Raw genomic sequence first — 23702 nt, 5'->3', positions numbered from 1 at the left:
TACAGAGATGGAAAAATTATGTCCTGCTCTTAAGTAGCCCGAAGCCTAGTGTAAATCTGAAAATGAAAGACAGTAGTGTACAGGCTCTTCACCATCGACTGGAGGTTAGCAGCGTAGCCTGTAGCTCCGAGACAAGGCTGTCAATTCCAGGCCTTCCGCCGTTGTAGTTTGAATCTAGGTACACTAAGACTTTGTTGTCCAACACTGCTGGGCTTGTGTGTCATTTCTTAAGGCTTTTCCAGTAGGCAGTGTGGTTGTGTGTGAGACCTGAGCATGTACAACCCACAGATGTCTTCCCCAGCCTGCTTTCTTGGGCTCCAAGCCAGTTCATTCAGCTGCTTAGCTGTGATCCCGCATCGCTAGATCACAGCTGGTTCCTCTCTCTCTCTGCTCCCAGTGTCCAGACACCAAGAATTTCACTCCTTCCTACAGTTTGTCTTTCACAAAGTTCTCATCCATAAAACCTGCTGGACTTGCTTTATATTCTATTATCTTTCTATTCTTTCATCTCCAAATAGCTTACATCTAGCCGTGTATTCCATATGTTTTCCAGTTAGAAAAGCAACAGTGAGCTTTAAAATTTCAACACATAGAATTATTAAAATAGTTTAAGAAGTTAATCAGGAAATAGAAACTGATAAAATCATTTTTATTGAGAAGCACAAGCTAGGGCTGTGTCACTCTGAGCGACAGTCAGCTCTCCTTCATTACATTTATTTCCTGTCCTGTCACTCTTAAGGATTGTGGAGTCGTACCCTGAGGCCGCTGAGCCTTCCCTGTGGCTGCAGGTCTGCACAAGTCAAGGGCCTGGAGCTCTGGCCTCAGCAGAATTGCTGATGCACAAGCTCAGCCCAGTTTTGTGGCCCCTCTGCATGTCCAGGCTCTTTGTTACACAGAGGTGGTGGTATGTGTCCTGACTAGGACAGCAGTTTATGAAAACAACACGAGTTAATTATATATGTTAGGGGTACAAAGCATTCGTTTACTCTCACTTGTGTGGCTGTGGCAATTGTCCTGCGGCTCAGAGCACACATTCACCCTCGAGGATTTATGGAGCCAAATCTTTCCTCTTAGTTCCACACAGGGTAGAAGGCTTCCAGGGTTTAGTTTAAGAATCCCAGACCCCCCATCTTAATTGTCACAATACTGCAGTACCAGGCAGGAGGAGGGCACGTGCCTTACAGGCGGTGGGGAAGGATTGGCAGGATCTGTATCTCTTTTCTTCCAATCAATTCCTTTAGGAATTATTTACTGAATCTCTGACCGTCTCCAGCCTGATGTGACCACAGTTTTAGTATCCATACAGCTGTATGGACCTGTGCCTGGAAGGATAGGCACAGAGGCAAGCAAGTGTTATATGCATATACATATGTCACACACATAAAATACAGGCAAGTATATCCATATTCATATCTATATCTTGATATCTCTTTCTAGATCTAGATCTGTCTATTTACATCTCTCTCTAGCTGTATCTATACCTTTATATAGACTTCCCCATGCACAGCAGGGCACACAGCATGGCCAGTGTGATAGGTGGTACCAGGCCACCTGCTAGGTGGCTGGACTGTGACCTCTTACCGCCTTCAGTGACAGTGACACCCACATGCCCAGAGTTCGTTATTTTGGACTCTCTCCTGCCCTGTTAGAGATCCGAACTGCATGGGGTTTAGACCTTGGCTCTCGTCGGGGCAAGGGAAGGCGTTTGCAGAGAAAGAATTCCAGACGCTGAGAGGAACCAGTCAGCCCATCTCAGTCATTCAGGAACTTGAGATGTGAGCTTCTGTTTTCTTCTCTCCCGTTTTTCAGATAGTTCTCCTGCTACTGTGGAGGTGACTCACCCATGTGACAGCAACACAAAGGCGTGGGCAAAGGAAACACACTCTGTATTAAAATATGTAAGGCCTCAACCAAAGGAGCCCCTGGGCGGGGGTTTGATATGTCCAACCTCTGAAAGAACCCTAAGATCTCCCTCTGGGCTCCTGTCTTCTGGCTCTGCAGGCCGAGCAGGACCAGGTCATTACAGAAGGTCTGGGCTTCCAGCCGACGACGCGCTGGGCTGCAAGTAGCATCAGCTTTTGGTCAGTGGAGCTTATAGGGATATTTAACAGTGACGTAAATGCAGAGACTGATTTAACCAAAGACACTCTGAGTGGCTGTGGTTCCCGTGAGGGAGAACCAGAGATCGGGCCGTGCTTTCCGAGTGGTGCATTGTAACCCATTAGGGAAGAGTAAAGAGGTTTTATCTGGGCATGGAAAATACTTTAAAATTGGAATATAGTGGAATAGAAATAAAAAGCAACTAGCAACATCACAGTATGTTGCATGCAATAAGGATAAGTATTATTTTATGAGAGTGTGTGTGTGTGTGTGTGTGGACACACATGTGGGCTCTGAAATGGGATTTGATATAGTTTTCTCATTGTGGGTCCCAGGCAAAAATGCTTGACCAGCGTTGTCATAATTTAGCTTTTTGCCACAAACTTTTGGAATTCTGGGTTTAAAAAACAAACTCTGGCCACTCAACAATGACCTTTTCTCAAGAATACACCTTCGCCCTTTATGGCAAAGTTCTCAGCTACTTTAACGTGAGGAGATTAAAAACCTGAATTAGATACAAGCTGCCTAAAAAAACAAATGGGAGATTTAGAAGGAAGCGTGTGGAGGCAAATGAGACCAAGGAGAGAGGAGGGCGCCAGACACGCGGGTGTGTGAATGTGTTCAGAGGCCAGGATTTCTCGAAAGGCCCCAGAGAAACATGCTCCTTAGGGTAAACAGTTGCTAACACCTTGCTAGGCCTGCTGAGCTCCGGGGGTGGGGGTGGGGGGGCAGGCTCAGAGCCCCAGGGCGACTCCAAACTGCAGATGAGCCTGGGAGTCAGCAACTAGTCCAGCTCCCTTCTCCAGGGAGGGAGGCTGTTTCTGGTTTCTGGTGGTACACGTGATGGGACTTTCTGGAAACCCCAGAGATAGCTGTTCAGAGCAGTGCCATGTCTGTCTGATGTGGTGTGTGGTCACTTCTTCTGTCCTGCCTTCTGCTCACTGTTTCCAAACGCCGTGGCTCCAACATTACTGCTGAGGTTGATGCTTCCCTTAGTTTTCTGGGCCACTTACTTGGCTTCAAAAGACCACACAAAGGTAGGAATTGTTTCTTTTATTAGAATTTCAGGGAAGGTCATGGTAACTTTGAATGCATACCTTTATCAAGGCAAGGATTAAAAAGTTAAAAGCACATCCTGTTAGCGACATGTGAATAAGAGGTTTCTCTGTTCAGCACTAATCCCTTTGACAATATACGGCTATTGTTTTTTTTCTAGTGGCAGGTGGCTTTGCAGCTGACTCTGTACGTTTGTCCCTGCTAACCCTACCGCTTAACACGCTCTCTGACCTTGGCCTCGGAGACTCCAGTCCAGTTAAATCTCTGTTTCAGTCCTCCACCATCTTCATAGGGGTTTGCTTATTTTTTGAGTAGTTAATGTTTTTTAAGTTTGCCCTTTCTGCAGTCTTTCTTAACTGACCTGGCTTCTACTTTCTTCTCCCAGTTAATTAGTCCAAAACTAATCTTTCAAAAGTTCTGCTTTCATCATCTTCTTGTCCTGATAAAAACTTTTACCAGTGGCTTTCACACGTGACAGCCCTGATGAGGTCGAATGCCTTAGTTTAGCCATTCAAAGCCCTTCTAATTTGAACCCAACCTCTTTTAAAAGTTTATCACTCCCAGATCAAGATAAGAACCCTGAGTCTAGGACATTCAGACAAGGATGTGAGCTGGTGAATAACAGAGCTCTTAGACTCGTGGCCTTTAATTCATAGGTTCAGGTCCCACCGTCTTCTACCAATATTAGTGTTTCTTAAAGTGAAGCCTGAGCACTCTGCACCAGAATTCCGGTCTTTGCTCATGTGCGTGTCAAGTGCTGGTTCCTGGGCTCTGCTCCGTGGCAGAAAGAGATCTCTGGGCTCAAGCCTAAGATTATGAGGCATGAGTAAGCTCCCCAGCTGATTGTTACGCCTGCTAAAGTTTGAGAACCTCTCCCAGAGCTGAGACCTGTTCTGTGTCCTGCTCCTGGGTATGTGCTGCTCATCGGTTATCCCTGCCTCACTGCGCGCTGGTGTTTCCAGCACAAGGACCTGCACACTGAGTGTATCATCTCCCTCACTGCCCTCCTCGGCAAAAAGGAAACAAAGGCAAACGGGAACAGGTCCCCTGCACGTTCTCGCATCTCTGTGCTGCCACAGTCCAGCAGGCAAGCCAAACTCCCTCCATGTGCGGCCAGCCACAGTGTCTCATGAATTCTACCTCCTGTCTTGCAAATCTGTCTTCTTTTCCTCCATCCCCGTGTCTTGCGCTAATCCAGTCTTTTTGTAATCTCCCGTCTACCATGCTGAAATCATCTTCTAATTAATTTCCCTGCCTCCGGTCTCAGCTTGATTTAATCATTCATTCAACAAACATTCGTTGAATATAGATTGTGCGTCCAGTGCTGGGCTGGGTATTAGGGATATAGAACTATCGGACATCATCATTGTGTTTAGGAATCTGATATTATGTTTCTAACACGAAAATTTGGATATGCTGCTCGAATCTCCTTCCGTGGCTCCTTGCACACGTGGAAGGGTCCGCTCTCCTCGGCACAGCGCGCAGTGGGGCTCAGTTAATTAAAGGGCACAGAAGCCCGCATAGGGTGGCTCAGGCTGTCCCCACACTGGCTGTTTTCCTCCACTTGCTCTTCCTGCAGCTTTGCCATAGTTAACTGTCTTCCTCCACGTCTCTGCTCAAATGTCATCTTTCTTATTTACCGCTAGAAACAGCCCCACCCCTTCCTCTTAGCATTCCCCTTACTCTGACATTTTTGGTAATAATCCTTTCACTTCCCAAAATATTATATAATTTCCCTATGATTCTGTTCATTGATTATTGTCCACCTTGACCTCAAGAAGAGCAAAGATTGTTTTCTTTATTTCCTTGCTGGTATATCTCAAGTGCCTGGAACAGTGGCTGACATACTAGGTACTTAATAAATCACTGTTAAAATAACGAAATACTGCCCAGTGGTCCAGGTGAGAGAAATGGTGACATGAAATAAGGTGCAAACAGTGAGGACGGAGACAAATCAGTGAATTTGAGACAGAACTGACAGCAACAGTGAGTGACTGGAGGGGTAAAGAGGTGGGGTCAAGCAGGAATTATTCCAGGTATCTGCAGCTGCGTGACTGGTGAGGTGCGAACGTATAGAACACAAGAGAAGAAATACTTTGGACAAAAAAAAGTGAGCTTAGATACAAGCAGTCTATGTTTGAGGTGTCTGTAGGTCATCCAGACGGCGGGTTGCTTCCGTGGACTGTTGCATACACAGCTTTGAAGCTGAGAAGACCTGCTTTGGGAAAGGGGCTTAGGCAGCCGCAGCCACAGAATCTAAGCGGCAGCGCGTCCCCGGAATTCTGGCATTTCCTGGGGGGAGCTCTTGAGTGAGAAGAGGGCACACTGGTGGTGACACAGGCCTGGGGGCAGAGCCCTGAGAAGGGAGGGGCAGGGCGGGGAGTGGGCTGGGGGGACGCTCGGGCAGCTGGCCTGGGGAGGGGCGCAACAGGGTGGAAGTACAGGGTGAGGAATGGGAGGCTTGGCAAGTTTTTTTTTAAACACGAAAGATACTTAAATACATTTAAATTATTTGGAAAGAAGCTTACAAATCGGAAGTAGGAAAGAGTGTGGTTCCACCTAAGTTGGGTGGAGGGGCAGGAAACCAGCTGCCGTCTGAGCACCCATAGGCCTGTGGGACCGAGACACGGAAGCCACAGAGATGTGGGTCTTGGAGCAGTGTCCTCCGTGGACACTGAGGCCCACCTGCAGGGCGTCGGGACTTCCAGTGATGAGGGAGACGACAAGCCGAGTTCTTCTAGGTCCTTGGTCAGTGGGGAGAAGGAGCCGGTGGGTTGGAAAATGACAGGGAGGATTACGCAGTCATCGGTGATGTTCGATCAGGTGTGTCATGGAGAAGATCTTGGCATCTTCTGAAAAAGACCCTGTGTGTTAGGGTCTGTATAGATTATATGTATATGTGTACTTGAAATATATATGTGTGTGTGTGTAAATTTACATTTATATTGAATATACACATATCCTTTATAGATTTGAAGCACATATGTATGAAACAGGTCATTAAAAGGAGGAGGCAGTTTTGCTGAGTGGCGTCGAGCTGATCTTGTCCTGCGCTGCTAGACACTTTCCCCTTTACAGGCCGAATTTGAAGGGTCTGGCACAAAATTCTTTGTTTCCCCTTGCTCATGTTTATAGTGCATGTATTGTGTGATCCTGTTAGTTCTTTTCTTGAAATGACAAAATTATAGAAATGGAAAACATAAACGGTGGCCAGGGGTTAAGGGATAGAGGAGGGTTGGGGATAGGGGGGAAGTGGGTGAGGCTGAAAAAAGCAACATGAAGGAGTCCTGTGATGAAAGTGTGTCTTGGCTAAAGCAGCACCAATGCACTGGTTGTGTGTGCGTGTGGTTTTTTTCACTACAGTTTTGTAAGATGTTAGCAATGGAGAAACTGGGCAAAGGATACGTGTTTCTCACTCTGGCTGGGAAATCCTCCTGCCCCATTTGTCTGGCCAAAGGACCAAAAGTAGGGACCCCAGAGAAGGCGACCAGTTGGGGAGACTTCAGAGAAGACCGAGCTTAAAAGTGCTGTCCCGGGAAGTGCTGGACGAACAAACTTCTGGGCTCAGCTCTGAGTTTGCATGTGTTCATCTTTCCCCAAATAACACGCTAGAAGCTCTGGGAATTGAACCGCAGGCTGGCTGACTGCCCAGGAACCAGCCTGGCGCCTGGCTGTAGTGTGCATGGGACGGATTGAATGGCATCATAAAGGCTTTGAGAACTGAACAGACCTTAGAACTAGAGTCCACTCAAGGTGAGTTGGAACTTTATGGTCATAACCTAAATAGATCAGTTGTCTAACTAAAAAGAAAAAGCATTCCTAGGGTTTAAGCAAAATCCAGAATCTCATGGCATGCTATTTAAAATACCCAGGATATGAGCCAAAACAATTCAGTATATGAAGAAGCAGGGAAATCACAGCTAACAAGGGAGTAAACAACAGTTGCCAACCCTGAGAGAGCAGATGCTGGAATCATCAAAGGCTTTAAAACAGTGATTTTAACCGTATTAGCTTTCTACTCCTGCTGCAACAAATTACTACAAACTTCGTAGCTTAAACAGTACAAATTTATTACCTTCCATTTCTGGAGATCACGATTCCAGAATGGAGCTCAGTGGCCCGACGTCAGGTGTCACCAGGATGCATTTCCTTCCAGACACCCCAGAGGGGGGCTCACTCCCTGGGTTTTTGCCGCTCCTCTGCTCCTCCACGTCAAAGCCAGCCGCAAGTTCCCCACTCCCATCTCTGGTTCTCCCTCTTCCGCCTCCGTCTTTCACTTTTGAGGACTCTTAGGATCCCATTTGGCCCACTTGGATAATTCAGGATACTCTCCCCATTTTAAGATCAGCTGATTAGCAACCTCCGTTGCACCTCTGATCTTAATTTCTCTTTGCCACATAACCTAACATAGTCATAAGGTGTGTAGAATAGGACGCAGCTCTACTGTCCTTGTTCCTCAACAGGTAAGACACTTTTTATCCCTCTGGCCTCTATCATTTTTGTCTCCGTCTGATATTTTGCCGTGTGAATGTGATATGTTTAGATTTTTTGCTATTCTCCTTGGTGTTGTCTGACCTTCCTGGGTCTATGGTACAGTATTTGTTATTAATTTTGGAAAATTCTCAGCTATTTTGAATGATTCTTCTGTTCTTTTCTCTTTCTTTTCCTTATGGTGTTCCTTTATGTACATGTTAAAATGTTTGTATTTGTCCCATAGTTCTTGGATATTCTGTTCTGTTCTGTTTTGTTTTTTTAACCATCTTTTCTTTTCAGTTTGGGAAGTTTCTGTAGACATACCTGCAAGCCCATTGATTCTTTCCCTCGCTGCGTCCAGTGTGCTAATGAGCTTGTGAACGGCATTCTTCATTTCTGTTAGTGTTTTTGATTTCTGGAATATCCTGTTGATGCATTCTTAGAGTTTCCATCTCTCTGCTTAAACTACCCATCTGTTCCTGTACATTGCCCATTTTTTCCATTAGAACCCTTAGCACCCTAATTAAAGTTATTTTAAATTCTTGGTCTGGTAATTCCAAAATCTCTGTTGTACTTGATTGAATCTGGTTCTGATTCTTTCCTTCCTCCCTTCCTCCCTCCCCAGAGTATTTTACTATATCAAAATAAAGAAAAATATCGTGGTTCAATCCTTCCAAGCCAGTGAGTCATTCTTACGTTAATATCTGGGCAGATATCAGCCTAGTTTATTTTCCTGTTTCTTGAATGCCCAACATGGGGGTTGAAATGAAGAAGTTACCTTCATCCAGGTCTTACATGTCACAGTCTGTTGTACTGATGCTTGCGGTGTTCACAATGTATCCATTTAAAGGACATTCTTACTTCTTTGACATTGGCCATTTCACTCTCTCATTTCCTGGGTTTTAAGTCCTGGTTTTTACAGAAGGAATTTTATTCTTGGAAATTATTTTAATATCAGTTTAAACCAATTTTTATTCGTAATCAGATATGAAAGCCTAAGCAACCTTTAATTTTAGCTATCTACTCTCAAAATGTTACAGGGTTTTTTTTTTTTTTTGCTATTTAAACTTGAGGGTTTTCCTGAAAAGCCAGTAACTAGGCACTGGTGAAATGGCTCAGATGAACTACAGTTAGGAAGTGTCTTCGGTGGTTTCTAATCTCTTTCAGCCAAACCATCTCAGTTGGTGTTCTGTGAACTAGCAATTTCCATGGACTTTTTTTTAGTTTTTAACTTCAGGGGTCAACACAAAGCCATCTTACTTTTAGAAGTGATTGTTTCTGCTACTTTAAGTAAAGGTGAATTTCAAAAAAGCAAATGACTTCAGTTACAACAATCAATACGAGAGCATTTACCCATTGCGCCTTTGTGATGCATTCAGCAAATGTTTATTGAGGACTTCCTGTAGGCAAAGAACATTCCTAAACCCTGTGGAAAATAGAAACAGATGAATCAGGAACCCAGATGACAGTCCGTGGAAGAGACGGATCTGTCCCTTCTCTCTCATGGGATCCATCATCCCCGCCCAACTTCTACTCCAAAGAATGTTCTTAAACTCCTGAGTCGACTTGAATCCTCTTAACATCCGTGTAGCTTCCCTCTTGCTTGGCCACTAATTTCTAGAAAAGTCAGGTAGTTTCTTAGAAGACAGTGCCAGACTGTTATTTTTTAGAGCCATTTATAAACCTGATAGAATTCAATATGGATAAATTGAAGGTCCTAAACTTTTACCTGAAATCCCAACAACATAGGTAGATGACAAAGGTGTGGTTTTTAAGTGGAAAAATATGAAAGTGGCCTGAGTCTTACCTGGGGGAAAGTTTGACTTGAGCCAGTGTATCCACCTTAGCCCCCCTTCATGGTGTTCAGATAAGGAGGTAATCCCCTCCCGTTCTCTGCATTCATGAGGCTGTACTGAGACTGTTATATTCAGTTCTGGGCAAAGCTATGAGACACTTAAGGGGTTCTCTGATTAACTGGAGAATGTGATTCCGGCACGCACAGAAATGAACGCTGTGTGACACTCATGCCATGAACATGTTCTAGCTTTCTGTGTGTATCAGGAGTCTGAGGAAGGTCGGCGCCCCGGGGACAGTCTTCAGCTGGGCTGCCGAGTACCACTATTTCACGGCCACAGATCTCCTCCTGACGAGCTGTCTCGCAGCTGAGTGGCCCTGGGGACAAGGGGAAGCCTGCGGAGACATTGTGAACCCACAGGAGAAAAATCTATCCCAACTCTAGGAAGGGCTACTCATTAGCTTTTTTTATTATTCATTCGATTTCTCAAAAGTGACAACTTTTCATTCATCCCTTTAACATGACCTTCTTAAAGAAAGATGTGTGGAAGAGAGAAGGGTAGAAATAGGTCTGGAGAGAGAAGAGGAGGCGGGGGGAAATGAGGAAGGGGCTTCAGAAATAATTTGTGGTGATAAAAATTACTTACTGTAGGAATTTTTATTGCCAGAGAGTGAGAACAGAGAGAAGCAACGTCAGCTTGGAATGAAGACCCCCTTTCCCAGTGATCATACTGTGAAAACAAGGCGGGTCGCAGCACTTTGAAAACAGTTAAATGATGGGACAGAAAAGACAAATGATTGCTTGCAGAGAAAACTTACCTCGTGGGCGATGCCACACCAGGTCCGCAGGTTTGCTACTTACAGAGAGTGGTGGAAAGTATGTATTTTGTGTTTATTCTGAAATTGTAGTTGATCTCTGAGGTTACTTTTATAATAACTGGAATTCTTTTCTAATGTAGTAGTAGTATTTAATTTGCCAGACATTTGGATTTGAGCATTTAGTAAAAAGTCAAAAAATTTTTAAATTCACAAATGCCATTTTTCTTCCTGTATTCCAATAAAAAGCTAAAAATTTTGTTAAGATTTTAATGCAGCTGGTAAAGTTCCCTCCCTCCCGTAGGCAACAGTGTTGTTATAACTAAAAGTACCCTTGGTTAGAATTTTACAGATGTGTGCATTTTAAAATTACATCATTTTCCTTTTGTTAAAATATTTATTAATTTGTTTTCCATTAGCCTTAAAATATTTTGATTGTCATGGAACTGGGGCCTTAAAACACATGTGCTTCTGGATGCCAAAAGATGTATCTTGACTCAGTGGAAAAAGCATAGTCATTCATTTATTGCCAAAAATCTGTTCTCAGTGGAAGATAAAACCTGTACCCCATGGGAAATTGACTGGATAGCAGCAGACAGAGGTACAGCCATTGTCGTCATTACCCTCGGCCAGCGCTTCAAACCGCCCCCCATCAATGCTTTCGTCTGTAGGGCCATCGAGGTCAAAAGGCTGTGAAGCCCAGAGACTAAGGCGGCCCTGAAAACCAATGCCTCCAGGGAGACGCATCCGACTCGATACAGGGGGGCTTGGCGGCCTTCGCGGCTGTATTCAGAATCTCACCCTGAACGGTGTTGTTATTGGTCTCAACGTGGGTATTATCGGTTCCTAGGATGGGCTGTTGCATAAGGCCTGAATAAGGCCCATCCACCTAACTATGTGACTGGAAATCAGATTAATAGGTTCTTAAACTATATTTACTGAAGGAAAAGTAAATACATTTAACTATAAAAAACCAGTACTAGCTGTCCTCTCAGTTGGCCTCACACATACTGGAAGGATAGTTTAATGCAATCTGATGTAGGAGGAATGAAATTTTAAAAAATTGATTGTAGAAAAATATACATAAAATTTACCATTTAAATCCATTTTAAGGGTACATTTCAGTGGCAGGATGTATATTCACAATATTGTGTAGCCATCATCAGGATCGATCCCCGGACTCCCCAGAACCTTACCATCCCAAGCAGACCCTCCGTAGCCACTGAACAGTAAGGTCCTCGACTCTGCCTGACCCCAGGCTCCTGGGAAACAGCATCCCTCTTTCTGTTTCTGTGAATTAGGCTATTCTAGGTAGCTAGGCTAAGTGGAGTTACACAGTCTTTGTCCTTCAAATTGGCCTCTTTCACTTAGCATATGTCTTTAAGGTTCATCCATGTCACTGCATGTGTCAGAATTTCCTTCCTTTTTAAGGCTGAATAATATTCCATTAGATGTATACCCCACACCTTCTTTATCCATTCATCTGGTGATGGACACGGCATTGTTCCCACCTTTTGGCTACTGAATAGAGGAAGCCGGACATAAGCGATATCTCCGGTGATAAGTATAATGACAGAAGTAGTAAAACCTCACCGTTCTTAATTTAAGAAATGTGTGGCACACAAAGGAGTTGTCTAAGTGATTCTAGCTTAGAGAAAATGTGATTTGTAGGAGAAAATCATAGTAACAGTCTTCTTGCTTAAGAAGATTATTTGAAATTTGATAACCAGTTGTTCTAGATCCTATTAAGAACCAAAGACCACAGTCCAAAACCCTCAAGCTCCTTGAGAGAAACTAAGTATTATGTCAATGTACAGACCCTAAAACCCTGATTCTTGCTGACCCTAAAAGTGAGGTGAGATCCCCTCCAGAAGACCTCATATGACTTTACAAGCTTTGTTTCTAAATCTTTTTTTAAAAGTATCTATGCTTTCCATTAATTTGCTCAAGGTCTTAAGAGTGGAACTATTGTTACTTGGGGGTGATTTCCTTGTTTGGAATGTTTCTTAGTGAGAGGAAATGAAGTTATATTATTATAACAATAGCACAAAGGCCTGGTCAGCCAGGTTAGGATGGACTCTCATAAATGAGGGAACACACATTAAGAATCTTTTCCTTCTATCAAGCTATCCATTGATTCTAATTCTTCTTATAGGAAGCTTGCAAAATAAATCTAATTATTCTTCCAACCATTGCACTCTTAAATCGTTACATGAGTTATTTTCCCAGCAAGGCTACCTCAAAGTCCTTTAACTTAGTTCTCATACAATAAAGTTTCTAGTTTACCCATCACTGTTCTCTGATGCACCGAACTGTGTCTCTGTCACTGTACAACATGCCTTTCACCCCATCTCACACCTCTACAGAATGAAGGGCAAAAATCACGTGATCATCTCAGCGCTGAAAAGACAGCTAACAAAATTCGATGCCCTTTTCAACAAACTAGGACTAGAAGGAAACTACCTCAAAATAGTAAAAGCCATCCATAAACAGCCCACGGCCAACAACATATTCAGTAGGGAAAGACTGAGAGATTGTCCCCTAACATCAGAAATAAGACAAGGATATGTACCCCTCTGACCACTACTATCTAACATAGTACTGAAAGTTGTAGGCAGAGTAATTGGATAAACAGAAAAATGGGCAAATCGGAAAAGTGAAATGAGGAAACGAGCATACAGATTGGAAAAGCAATGCCGTGATCTTATATTTAGGAAATCCCAAATATTCCACACAAAAACTGTTAGAATAAAAGAATTTAGTAAAGTTGTAGGACATAAGATATCAGTTGCATTTCCATACCCTAAAGATGAACAATCTGAAAAGAAAATTCAGGAAACAATCTCATTTACTATAGCATCAAAAAGGATAAAATACTTTAGAATAAACTTAACCAAGGAGGTGAAAGACTTGTAAAATGAAAAATACAAAACATTGCTAAAAGAAATCAAAGAAGACACAAATAAATGGAAAGACATCCCATATTTGTGGATTGTAAGACTTAGTATGTTTAAAATGTTCATACTACTAAAAGCAGTCTAAGATTCAGTGCAGTCCTTTTCAAAATTCCAATAGCATTTTTTGCAGAAGTAGAAAAAAAAAGTCCCCAAATTCACATGGAATCTGAAGGAACCCCAGATAGCCAAAGCAATCTTGAGGAAGAAAAAATTCGGAGGACTCAGACGCCATGCACTCCTCTTGTCGCTCTGGAAGGTAATTCTCAGGTCATCTCTTGCATTTGTTCAGGCTTCTAGCGGCCACGGATGAGGTTTCACATGGAATGCTTAATTCTTTGTAAATAGAGATTGTGGGATGAAGGCAGAGGCTCCTCTACCTGAAGAGGAGCCCAGGGTTGACTCTCACTGGCCAGATACGGGACAATCTGTGCCTTGAAAGGAATGATTGCAATTGTTTGAAACACCTTGAATGTAGAGAATTCTTTGAGTTTATAAGGGAGGCAGGAGAGGGGGAAGGAGAGAAAAACTCATTTACCATCACTGCCGGTAGCTAGTACAGGAAAAATTACCAATTTTTGGAGTAAAGTAAGGTAAAAGAATTAAGCATCCATGTTGCTTTTCCTGAGGAAATTGTATTTCAGGGAAACCAAACAGCTCAAACTGAGGGAAGCTCTCAACAGAGTCCTTGTGGCTGGTAAACGTAGAAAGACTTGGAAAGTCACCAGCTTTTAAACTCCTAATGAATTTATCTGTCTAGGCAATAATGATTCTAATAGGTGCTAAAATGATGGCAGATATCTGCAAGGTGCCCAAACACAGATCGCTTTCTGCCTGTAAAGTGCTGTGCGATCTCGAAGTCAGCCTGCAACCCCCTGAACCGGCATTGCCAGAAGGGGGACAGTCTGCTGCTGTGCGCCGCCCTACGTGATGCAGTCTGAAATGTTTTTGTCCAAAATGTTGAGCCAGAATGTCGTGGAGTCTCGAGATCTAATTCCTAGGATGCAGGAATCCTAGAAGAGCAGGAGAACAACTGCCCTGATGAGGAGCAGGTGGAAAGCTCTAGAAGGCGGGATGTTCTGCAGACCCATTGCCCTGCTTTCCCCAAAAGTCAAAGGCAGGGAAATAGGGGACGTTGGGAGATGACTGTTCTAGAGTAAAAGATTTAAGAAGTAGAGTGATGGGTGCCAGGGGCTGGGGGGTGAAACGGGGAGATGTTCATGGGTCTGAAGTCTCAGTTGTGCAGGAGGAGTAAGTTCCAGAGACCTGCTGTGCACGGAGCTTCCTGAGTCTGACAAAAACGGAATGTCACAGACCCTATGATGGCAGTACTGAATTGTGCACTTAAAATTTTGTTGACAGAGTAGATCTCATGTTGAGAGCTTTAACCACACACAAAAAAACCTAAACAAACCCAAACCGAAGAGCACAGGGAGAGTCTCCGTGTGTTTAGTACGTGTTTATTGCCTGGATTGTGGTGACCACCCCCCATGGGGGGTGCACGTGCCCAAACCCACCAAGTTGTATACATTGAATATGTGCACTTTTTAAATATTATACCTGAATAAAGCTTTCTTTTTTGTTTGTAAAGAGAATTGAGGTATAACATCTAATTCTTGAATGTGTGATGATTTATTGGACCCTGGTTTAAAATTGTAAATGATGTTTGTGACAAATGGGAAATTATTCAATATGAATGGGGCACTCGATGAAATTAAGACATTACTGTGAATCTTGTTAGGAATGATGACATTGTCCTTATGTAAGAGATGCCATTTTTTTAAAAAGGAAGGCATACATACATATTTGGAAGTAAAATGTCATTTGTCTGACATATATTTCAAAATTCTTCAGCCAAAACAAAATAGATGTAAAAATATATTAAAATATTATTCACTATTAAGACCAGACAATAGGTACCCAAGGATTCATTACATTATTTCCATTCTACCTGCTTGTAGAAGTGTTGGGAAATATTCGAAATGAAAACGAACGAATACCCAGAATTCCTACGGCGGAGGGAGGCGAGGAAGCCCATCATTGCCAGGTCAGTTGAGACCCATAATTAGGATGTAAATCTGGCGGACTTCCTGGTGAAACTGCTGATTGTAAGGACCTGTAATCCCTGGAGTAACTGGTATGTTCAGGCTTCATCCGTCTCTGACAAAAACTAAATGTTGCAAATCCTCTTTGAACTTTAAAATAATAACATATGTACATGGTGAAGCAAGTCCCTGTATGACAGGATGGTTTTACAGGGAAAATGCTTTACCCTCCAAGGAGTTAATATTTCTGTTTCAGGTCATCAGGTAATTATAACAAATTCAAGTCCCTCCTTATTGTTCATACTGACATAAGACAGAACCAACCAAGTCACACCGAGAAGAAACCCTGGCTCATTTCCAGCTTCTCCTTGTCAGGGTGGGATTGGCCCGATTCCTTCTCGTGCTTCTATTGTTTTGATGACCGTGGGTGACATACTCAGATCTTTGTTTCATGTCAGAACCCCTGTAGTCTCCCAGCATGGCAGGCAAAGGTACGCCCCCAATTCATCCTTCCTCTGCCTCTCCCGGCCCACCCAAAGGGGGACAGATGATATTTTTAAAGAATAAATGAATAACACTTTTAGGAAACAAGGAAGAATGTCAGAAGCGCATGAGCAATGCTGAACAATTTCTGAAAGTCAGAACACAGAGACGCCCTGGGCGCGTGGGGATGGCAGCCTGGAGGGGCAGAAGCCTGGCTGTCGTGGGCCGTGGGGCAGGGAGAGACGCCTCTGTCCCTCCACGTGGCTCTGGGTGGACTGTTCTTGTCATTCTAGGTCTCTGGTGTGAACCGGAGGTGGCAGTGACGATCAGAACCATTGGATGCACGGGTACAGGGAAAGGGTTTAGAACAGAAATGAACACTGTCCCCCAGGCGTGGGGGAAGGGCTGCTCCCAGCCTAATACGCACACTGCTTCTGGTGGCTGGAGGGTCTCAGGAAACCCCGGCAGGGCCACATCTCTTCTCCGGCAGTTTCCTGGCCTCCTTCATCTCCTGGGAACCTCTCAAGGTAAACTGGGTGTAAGAGGGATTCCAGGGTGCCCGGCCCCTGGCCCTCTGATGTCAACCCCTCCCCAGGGCCTGCTGGAAGCCCTGTACTTCCCACTGGTACCCAAACGGCTGCCCTAATGGGGACACCCTGGGAGGAAGCCCAGCTGTGACAGCCGGATGGAGCCCGTACCCTGCGTCCGAGCCCCTCAAAGCTTTGCACTGTTCCTGGCAAGGGAGAAAACCTACACGGTCAGGGGCTGCCCAGGATGCTGAGGGTGAGTTCAGAGCATGGGCGGCCGGAGCCCACTCTTATTTCCCACCTCCTGGCCGACACATGCGTCTTCTTAGAGGTTCCTTGGACGTCCCCCATTCCTGAGCATGTATGGCCCTCCGGCCGGAGCCCACAGGCCCTGACCAGCCTCCCACCCTGACTCGGTCACACCTCCCACCCCCCGCACTAGCCAGGCTTGTTCCCATGCTGTCACCTCCTGAAAACGCAGTTCCAGGGCTTTCTCCTGCCTGGGCTCTTGGTACCTGGACATGCTGGAACCAGCCTGCAGCCAAGTGTGGGCTGCGTCTGCCCGCTGGCTGGGGTCACCTGAGCCCACAATGCCCCGGATGGTTCTCTTCTTGTCTGTCAGCCTTCGGGGGTTCAGTGGCCTCTCCTGTCCTCACACATGGACACGATTTAATGAAGCGTTTTGATACTTCTAGTTCGGGTCAGTGCAGTGTTATGTTAGGAAAGTGTGGTGGCTTTTAAATATCTACCTGGCAAACCAAAAAATTGGAAGTTTTGTCAAGAAAACAAATTTTGAACAAAAGGAAGTCGCAGGGTATAAGTTATATGAAACTATGCATATAAAGTTTGAAAACCTACAAAACGACCTGTATGTAGATAGTTACATACATATGTGGTAAGATTCTGGCATCACGCACAGGAATGAGGGGAACGGCTGCCTCTGGGAGGCAGAGAAGAGAAGTGGATCGGAGGCGGGTTGTCTGCAAGGAGCTTTGTTTTTACTTCTTAAACTGGGCAATGAGTACGTGAGAGTGTTTAACACATTTCCTAAACTTCGCAGCAAGTTTGCAATTTACTGAAGAATTGCAGGGGGAAAGGAAGAGAGGAGAAAAGAGGAGGTAGGGAAGAAAGGGAGGGAGAGAGAGGAAGACATGTGAGGAAGGGGAGAAGGGCAGGACTGTGGATACTTGAAATCCTGAGTATGAAAAGCACAGAGTTGGAAACACAGTAATGCATGATGTGTTTGTGCAGGAAGAGAGAAACTCAATATGGTAAAATTTCACGGGGGATTCAGCAGGGACGACCCTCAGAAGGGGATTTGTGTTCGTATGCAGTCATGACTTCCCCTGAGCACGTACCAGCTGCATCCCCAAATCCGAGTCTTCTCCTTAAGGAGACAGATTTACTTTGGCCTCCCTGGACAGATGGAGTTTCATGAAACCATGAATTCACCACTAATGTGGTAGGTGAGCAAATGCTTTCTCGTTTTACAAAGTCTTCGGGGTTTGTAGAAATGACCCAGGCAACTACTACAAACATCAGTAAGGAAAATAACTGGTTTTCCTTCAAATGTAAAATACATGGCTTGCATTTTATGACAGGCAAATATGAAAGAAGGAAGTCCATGCCAAGTCATAAGCAGTGGGGTGCCCTTGGGGCCCGCAGTGCTTCTCTGCACTCCATCTTTTGTGGTCAGAACCCTCTCTGGACTGACGTTCATTTGTTTCCAGTTATCCTCTCTGTAGCTCGGCATTTATCAGTAATGCTTGCTATGGAAGGAGGAAACCAGAAACTAAGGACCTTCCCAAGTTTCCTCTAAAAAATAAAATGTCAAACTGGTTGGAGATAATAGCAATAATCACATCCCGTGGGTGGACGCCATTATTCCACTTGACATGAGGAAACTGAAGTTCAAAGAACGTAAGTAAACACTCAAGGTCACATGAAGGGTGAGCCACAAGAATCTGAGATTTCGTCCCTGATCTGCCTGATCCCCGCACCAGATCCCAGCTACAGCCCCGTGCCGCCTCGTGCCTCCAGGGATGCCCGTGTCCCTGTTGCGTTCTCACCCCTGACCCTCGAGCGAGCTGCAGCTGGAAGTCTTGTTCTCCTTATCCCTCCAGGGCTATAAAGGGTCAACAGACTGACATGGAAATGCTACATCCTCTTCTGTCCCATAATGAGCAATGCTGTAGCCAGCATTTACAGTTGGCATGTTAACATTTGCAGACGCAGCAAAACTGTCAGCCTTTGAATTTTTTCCACCATCTTTTCCTATCACTTGACCAGTCCTTTGCCACATGCAGACCTTTGAAGCCCAAATGTTACTTGGCCACACCAAATAAAGACACGTGTTTGCCCTACTGCCATATTTTACATGACCCCGAACCTTCTGTGAGCTCAAGCAGGAACTTGACAATCCTCCATTGTGTTCTCTCCCAACAAAAAGTCGTGCCAGCTATTTCTGATCCCTCCCAGTGGGTGTCTTCTGTGTGCCTCTGAGCCAGTCTGCTGTCCTTACTACGTGGGCCTCTCCATAACCCTCTGCTTGATTCACACCTGCTGACAAGCAATCTCGCAAAGCCCCTCGAAGGAGTACCACCGTGGCTTGCCCGGCCTTGCTGTTCACTCTAGATCAGGCTGCCTCCAGACGCTGCCGCCTCCTAAGGCTAACAGAGCTAGTGGTCCTCAGGGTGCCGTAATAATGCTATATTGCAGGTAGAGGCTGGGAGAACATTCCATCTAAAACTCTATGCTACACTTTTATGCTGGAGTCTTATAGCAGCATTATTTATGCTATAGTTCATGCAAATGTATAGTCCACACTAACTATCTGAAATCTACTTCAACCAGCCCAAATTCCTTATTGTCTGTTATTAAATGTCACAAGTATAGAGCTTAGAGGTGAAGAGACATGGCAAAATCTTCTATGCTTACCTTGTATGTGATGCCACATTTCCATTGACAGCAGGGATCTCACACTCTATCAGAATCACTGGGAAGGCTTGTTAGATCACATGTGCTTCCTGCAGTTTATATCCACTGACAATAAATTCCCCTAGCTTATTTTCTGAATCTGTTTCAATTAATTAAAAGAGCTAATGAGCCAAGTTTGGGTTTTGTTTTTTAAACACATAGAATACACAACTTTGTGTATGTGCCTTTGAAATCTTTTTATCTATTCAACCAAAGTGACAACGAGGTATTGTTTCCATGATTTCATTTGATCAAATGTTTTGACATTTTTAACTTTCCCAAATCAAATTCTTACTGCAGCAAAACAAAAACAAAAGCCCACAAATGTTAATTCGGGCTTATTTGATTTATCTACATGGGGAACATTGTCAAGCAGAGTGATGTCTAACCTTCTTAGATCATATTATATAGGGTCTGTGTTATTCAGAAATTATATGAAATGCCTAAAAGTCTGCCTATATATCCTGGTATAATGTTGTCATAACTCCAGCTATTATCTGGAAGGATTGTACACCATGAAAATAAACCACATTTACTTGTCAATTGTATCATTTTCTGTGCGTATGTGAGCTCTTCCCAGATCTTTAACTATGGCTGTTTTTAAGTGTTTTGTCACCTGCAGTTACTGTTTTACTCTGATGCTTTTATGTAAGTGCTTCATCTTTGAGATTCATGGAAAGGCCTCTTGACAAGCGCAGGTTTCTGATCACCAAGATCAGACCACTGAACTGGGTAAGAGTTAAATAGTGAGAACCAGTAGAAAACTGGCTCACAAAGCTGCTCACCCAGGACGATGCAGAACAGGAGTTGCAGGGGAACTAAGTGGCCTGATGAAGATGATTAGAACTTGTTAGGACTTTGAAAACATTGCTGGTTCTTCAGTGTCTTGTTTTCCAGACTTAAAGGACCCCTTTTTCTCTGCTCTTTTAAGTTATCTATAGCTTACAGCAATTTAGTTAAGTGTACCTTTGTAACCAAAGTTGAAATACTTTTTTCTCCCTATCTGATCCCTCCGGAATTCAGAAACTCTCAGTATTCTTCTCATGACAACATACGTATTTACGTAAGTGATAAGGATCTGTTCTCCTGGTAGCAGGAATCAGGTGGCCACGTCCTGCGCGTGGTTTCTGAGCCTAAAGAGGCTGTAAAGGTCTAATCTGAGATTCCTTATCACCAAAAATTTTCAGAGGATTAAGATTGACTTATAGAGTCAATAAATCCCCTTGGATATTACCCACACTTTGAGAATATGCACAGAATTACTAATCTTCATTTATGGCGCTAACTGAGCCAAGTCCAATAGGCGAGGCTTATTTTACAGGTCAGGTTCACTGTAAATACATGTGATAGAAATAGGATGACTAAAAAAATTGTATCTCATTGGAAAGCTATAATGTATCCATTATCAGATTGTAATCCTATTAACTATCCTTGAGGTGTTACCTACTTGTAAACTCAGAAAAAACCCGCAATACATCACGTACGGACAACCTTCACGCCCGTCCCTATGTGGGGCGTGACGACATCAAGGACGGTCCAGCGCAGGCCAGGGAAATCCCTCAGGCCCAAGCTGCCGCCCTCATTCCGCCACCGGGAGAAGCCGCAAGCTCAACGCTCGGGATCTTCAACCGCCTGCTCTCCAGACTTAGAAACTGAATTTGTAATTTACTTGAACTATTAACCTTTGGTCTTATTTCCGTAGAAATGCCTCTCATTAAAGTACCTGATCGCTCATGCCATACAAGATGTCTAATTTAGGTGGACGCTCCCCTGCACAACGCCCCCTGAAATAAAACACCCTTACTTCATCCCATCCTAAGTAATCTGAGGATATGTTGCCGATACAGCATGCTGTGCCTATGTAACTAACTTAACAATTTGAATCCAATTGTACATAATCCAAAATAATTGTAGATCGTCTTACAAAGGTAAAACCTGAATCTGGTTATAACCCGTTATGTAGTTTTTCAAGTCTTGGCCCCTGGGAATCTCTGCTCTGGAGAATTTTTCAACCCTTAGCTATTATTCTCCTGATAGTCACCCCACATTCACCTCTCTAGGGTGTTGTGTGCTCCCGTGGGTTTTAAATACCTGTCAGCAGCACTCACATGCCAAACAGTATCCATCAGGATCGGACAACTGGATGACATGAGCAATGACCACATAGATGCTGACGACGGGGACCGCCTGGCCCCCACACGGCCCTCCCGCCTGATGGCTCAGCTGGTAGAAACGGTGAGCATGTCATTCTTGTCCTGACTACATCAGCGGTGGTACCTGAGAATGATGCCATCCTAGCTTGGTATGCTAAGAGGGGGGGAATTGTTCAAATAAGAGACAAACTGAGACCACCCTTGGAGTTTCCTGAGCAGACAGAACCAGTTCAGTCATATAAGCAAAGCTTAATTTGACTTATTTTGCAAGACTACCTTGGCATGGGTCATTTCTCATTTATACCTCTGGAAGTCATAAGCAAAACTTGTTTCCCAAGGTTGATAGGAGGCAACCACGGGCCAATTCCCTACAATTAATTGTAATACTCCAACCAGTCACAGTGGGGAATACACAGCCCTCTCCTTACTAGATAAGCTGCTTTATAGCACACTACCCCATTCCACGCGTGGGGCAGTCACTCCAGGTTTGGGGACCGTCTTTCTGGTGTGTGTACAGTAAACTTCTAGGTTGGTGATTCACTGGTTTTACTTAAGCTCTTTCTGAACTTTTGACAGATTCCAGTTGCATTTATGTTAGACTTTGATACTGTCCCTGAGGCTTGGGTCATCTAAGTTTTTTAAAAAGCACATTGAATAATTTCTATTGATTTATATTTAAGTCCACTGACTTCTTCACCTGGCTATTGAGGACATCCAGTGACTTTTTACACACATCTTCATTCTAAGGTTTACATTTTAGAAGTTAGTGTCATTTTTCTGATATTTCCTGTTTTCATGTAAGCACATGTTTTTTACGTAATTGAGAATAGTTCAAAATTTACTATTTCTAACACCTCAGTCATCTTTGGGTTGGTCTCCATTGGATGTTTTTCCTCCCAAAAACGGTCACATTGTCCTGTGTATTCATAAATTGAGAAGTTTGGGACTGAATCCTACATGTTGTAAATGTTGTTTGTGTGGACCATGCCTTCTGTTACCGTATTCCTCTAACGAGCATTTTTTCTTCTTCCTGTTTTTGCCCACAGTGGGCGTGGTGCGCCCCCACCTGCCAGCCTTGCTCCTTGGGAGGCAAATCAAGTCCCAGTCCCGTTCTTTATCCTTACTGAACTGCCTGGTCTCTGCCCTGCACACGGATGGTCTGGGGACAGCCAGAGATGTCAAAGGTTGCACACAGCATTTGGCCCACTCCCTGCCCCCGGGTTTTAGGAATCTCCTCTCTCACTTCCCAGCGACTTTCCCGGCTATCTTTTCTGGCTCTTCAAGTCAGGAAGATGGAAGATTGGCTGGAGGAGTTCGGATGCCTTGGGTCACCCAGGCTAGGATTTTACTGAGACTCAAGGCAGGGAAAACAGGAAACAAGCCCAGTACTGTTATTTTTCCAAATTTCAACCCATCACCAGAGTCTTACCTCCTTTTAGTTTCTCTCACACACCTTTAGATAGTTCTGTCCACCCCAGATTTTAGTTATTTGTGCAAGGATTACATCCTATTCCTCTTGTTAGTAGTAATCCTAAAAATGTTACTATACACCTTTAATTTTTACATAGACTTTAATATTTAGAGCTAATCAGTATTTATAGCTCACCATGACCGAAACAACACCAAGAACCTTAGAAGGAGTTATTTCTATTGTCTTCCCTTGCCGTCATCTATATCGAGATCATCTGGGATTCACGTTCCAGATGACTGACTGTCATATTTAGGCTGCCTTAGCTTCTCCATTTGCCCTTGTTTATGATCTATCTTCCTGATTTCAGTTCGTTTTTCTGTTTGGACTATGTCCTCTACTAATTCTTTCAGAGCTTAATGTCGGTAAACTTTTAATTTAGTTTTGTTCTAATCAAGATAATATACATGTGCATGGATTAATGGCATATTGTATGACACAATTTAGAATGTAGAGCAACCCCCAATATACTCACTCCTGTCACTGAAGTTCTGCTTTCTCGAGTAGCTATGTTTAGTATGTTCATTTTAGACATTTATTCAAGGGCTTTTTCGGACGACAGTATTTATTTCTCTTGCCCTCCTTCCCACTCACACACACACACATCTTTTCCCTTCTCTTCCTCTCAAGAGATCACCATCCTAGCAACTAAGGATTTCACATCACTAGGTGTGTTCCTTTCCTCTTACTGCTGTAACATGGCCACAAGCTAGTGATTTAAATAAAAAAAATTAAAACAAATCTATTACCTTACAACCCGTAGGTCGAAAATTAGTCTCTGGGGTCAGGTCAAGGTCTTGGCAGGGCTGGCGGGTCCCTTCTGAAGGGCGTGGGGTTTTGCAGCTTCTAGAGGCGTC

General features: G+C 44.0%; 1 protein-coding gene across 1 annotated transcript in view; it reads left to right on the top strand.

Annotated features, from left to right (window-relative positions):
• The first annotated feature begins 5967 nt into the window (after nt 1-5967).
• LOC108387179 (NXPE family member 2) overlaps nt 5968-23702 on the top strand; it is a 40388-nt gene continuing 22653 nt past the window's right edge. Inside the window, 7 exon segments of the mRNA XM_073240031.1 lie at nt 5968-5979; nt 10076-10235; nt 10238-10300; nt 10659-10688; nt 10691-10989; nt 10991-11090; nt 11093-21459. Of these exon segments, the coding sequence (XP_073096132.1) occupies nt 5968-5979; nt 10076-10235; nt 10238-10300; nt 10659-10688; nt 10691-10989; nt 10991-11090; nt 11093-11181 (753 nt within the window). The 3' untranslated portion in view covers nt 11182-21459.

This window comes from Manis javanica, chromosome 6, assembly GCF_040802235.1.
Source record: "Manis javanica isolate MJ-LG chromosome 6, MJ_LKY, whole genome shotgun sequence".
NCBI classification, from domain to species: domain Eukaryota; kingdom Metazoa; phylum Chordata; class Mammalia; order Pholidota; family Manidae; genus Manis; species Manis javanica.
The sequence above is the reverse complement of the archived record's forward strand: the minus strand, read 5'-3'. Positions and strand labels throughout refer to the sequence as shown.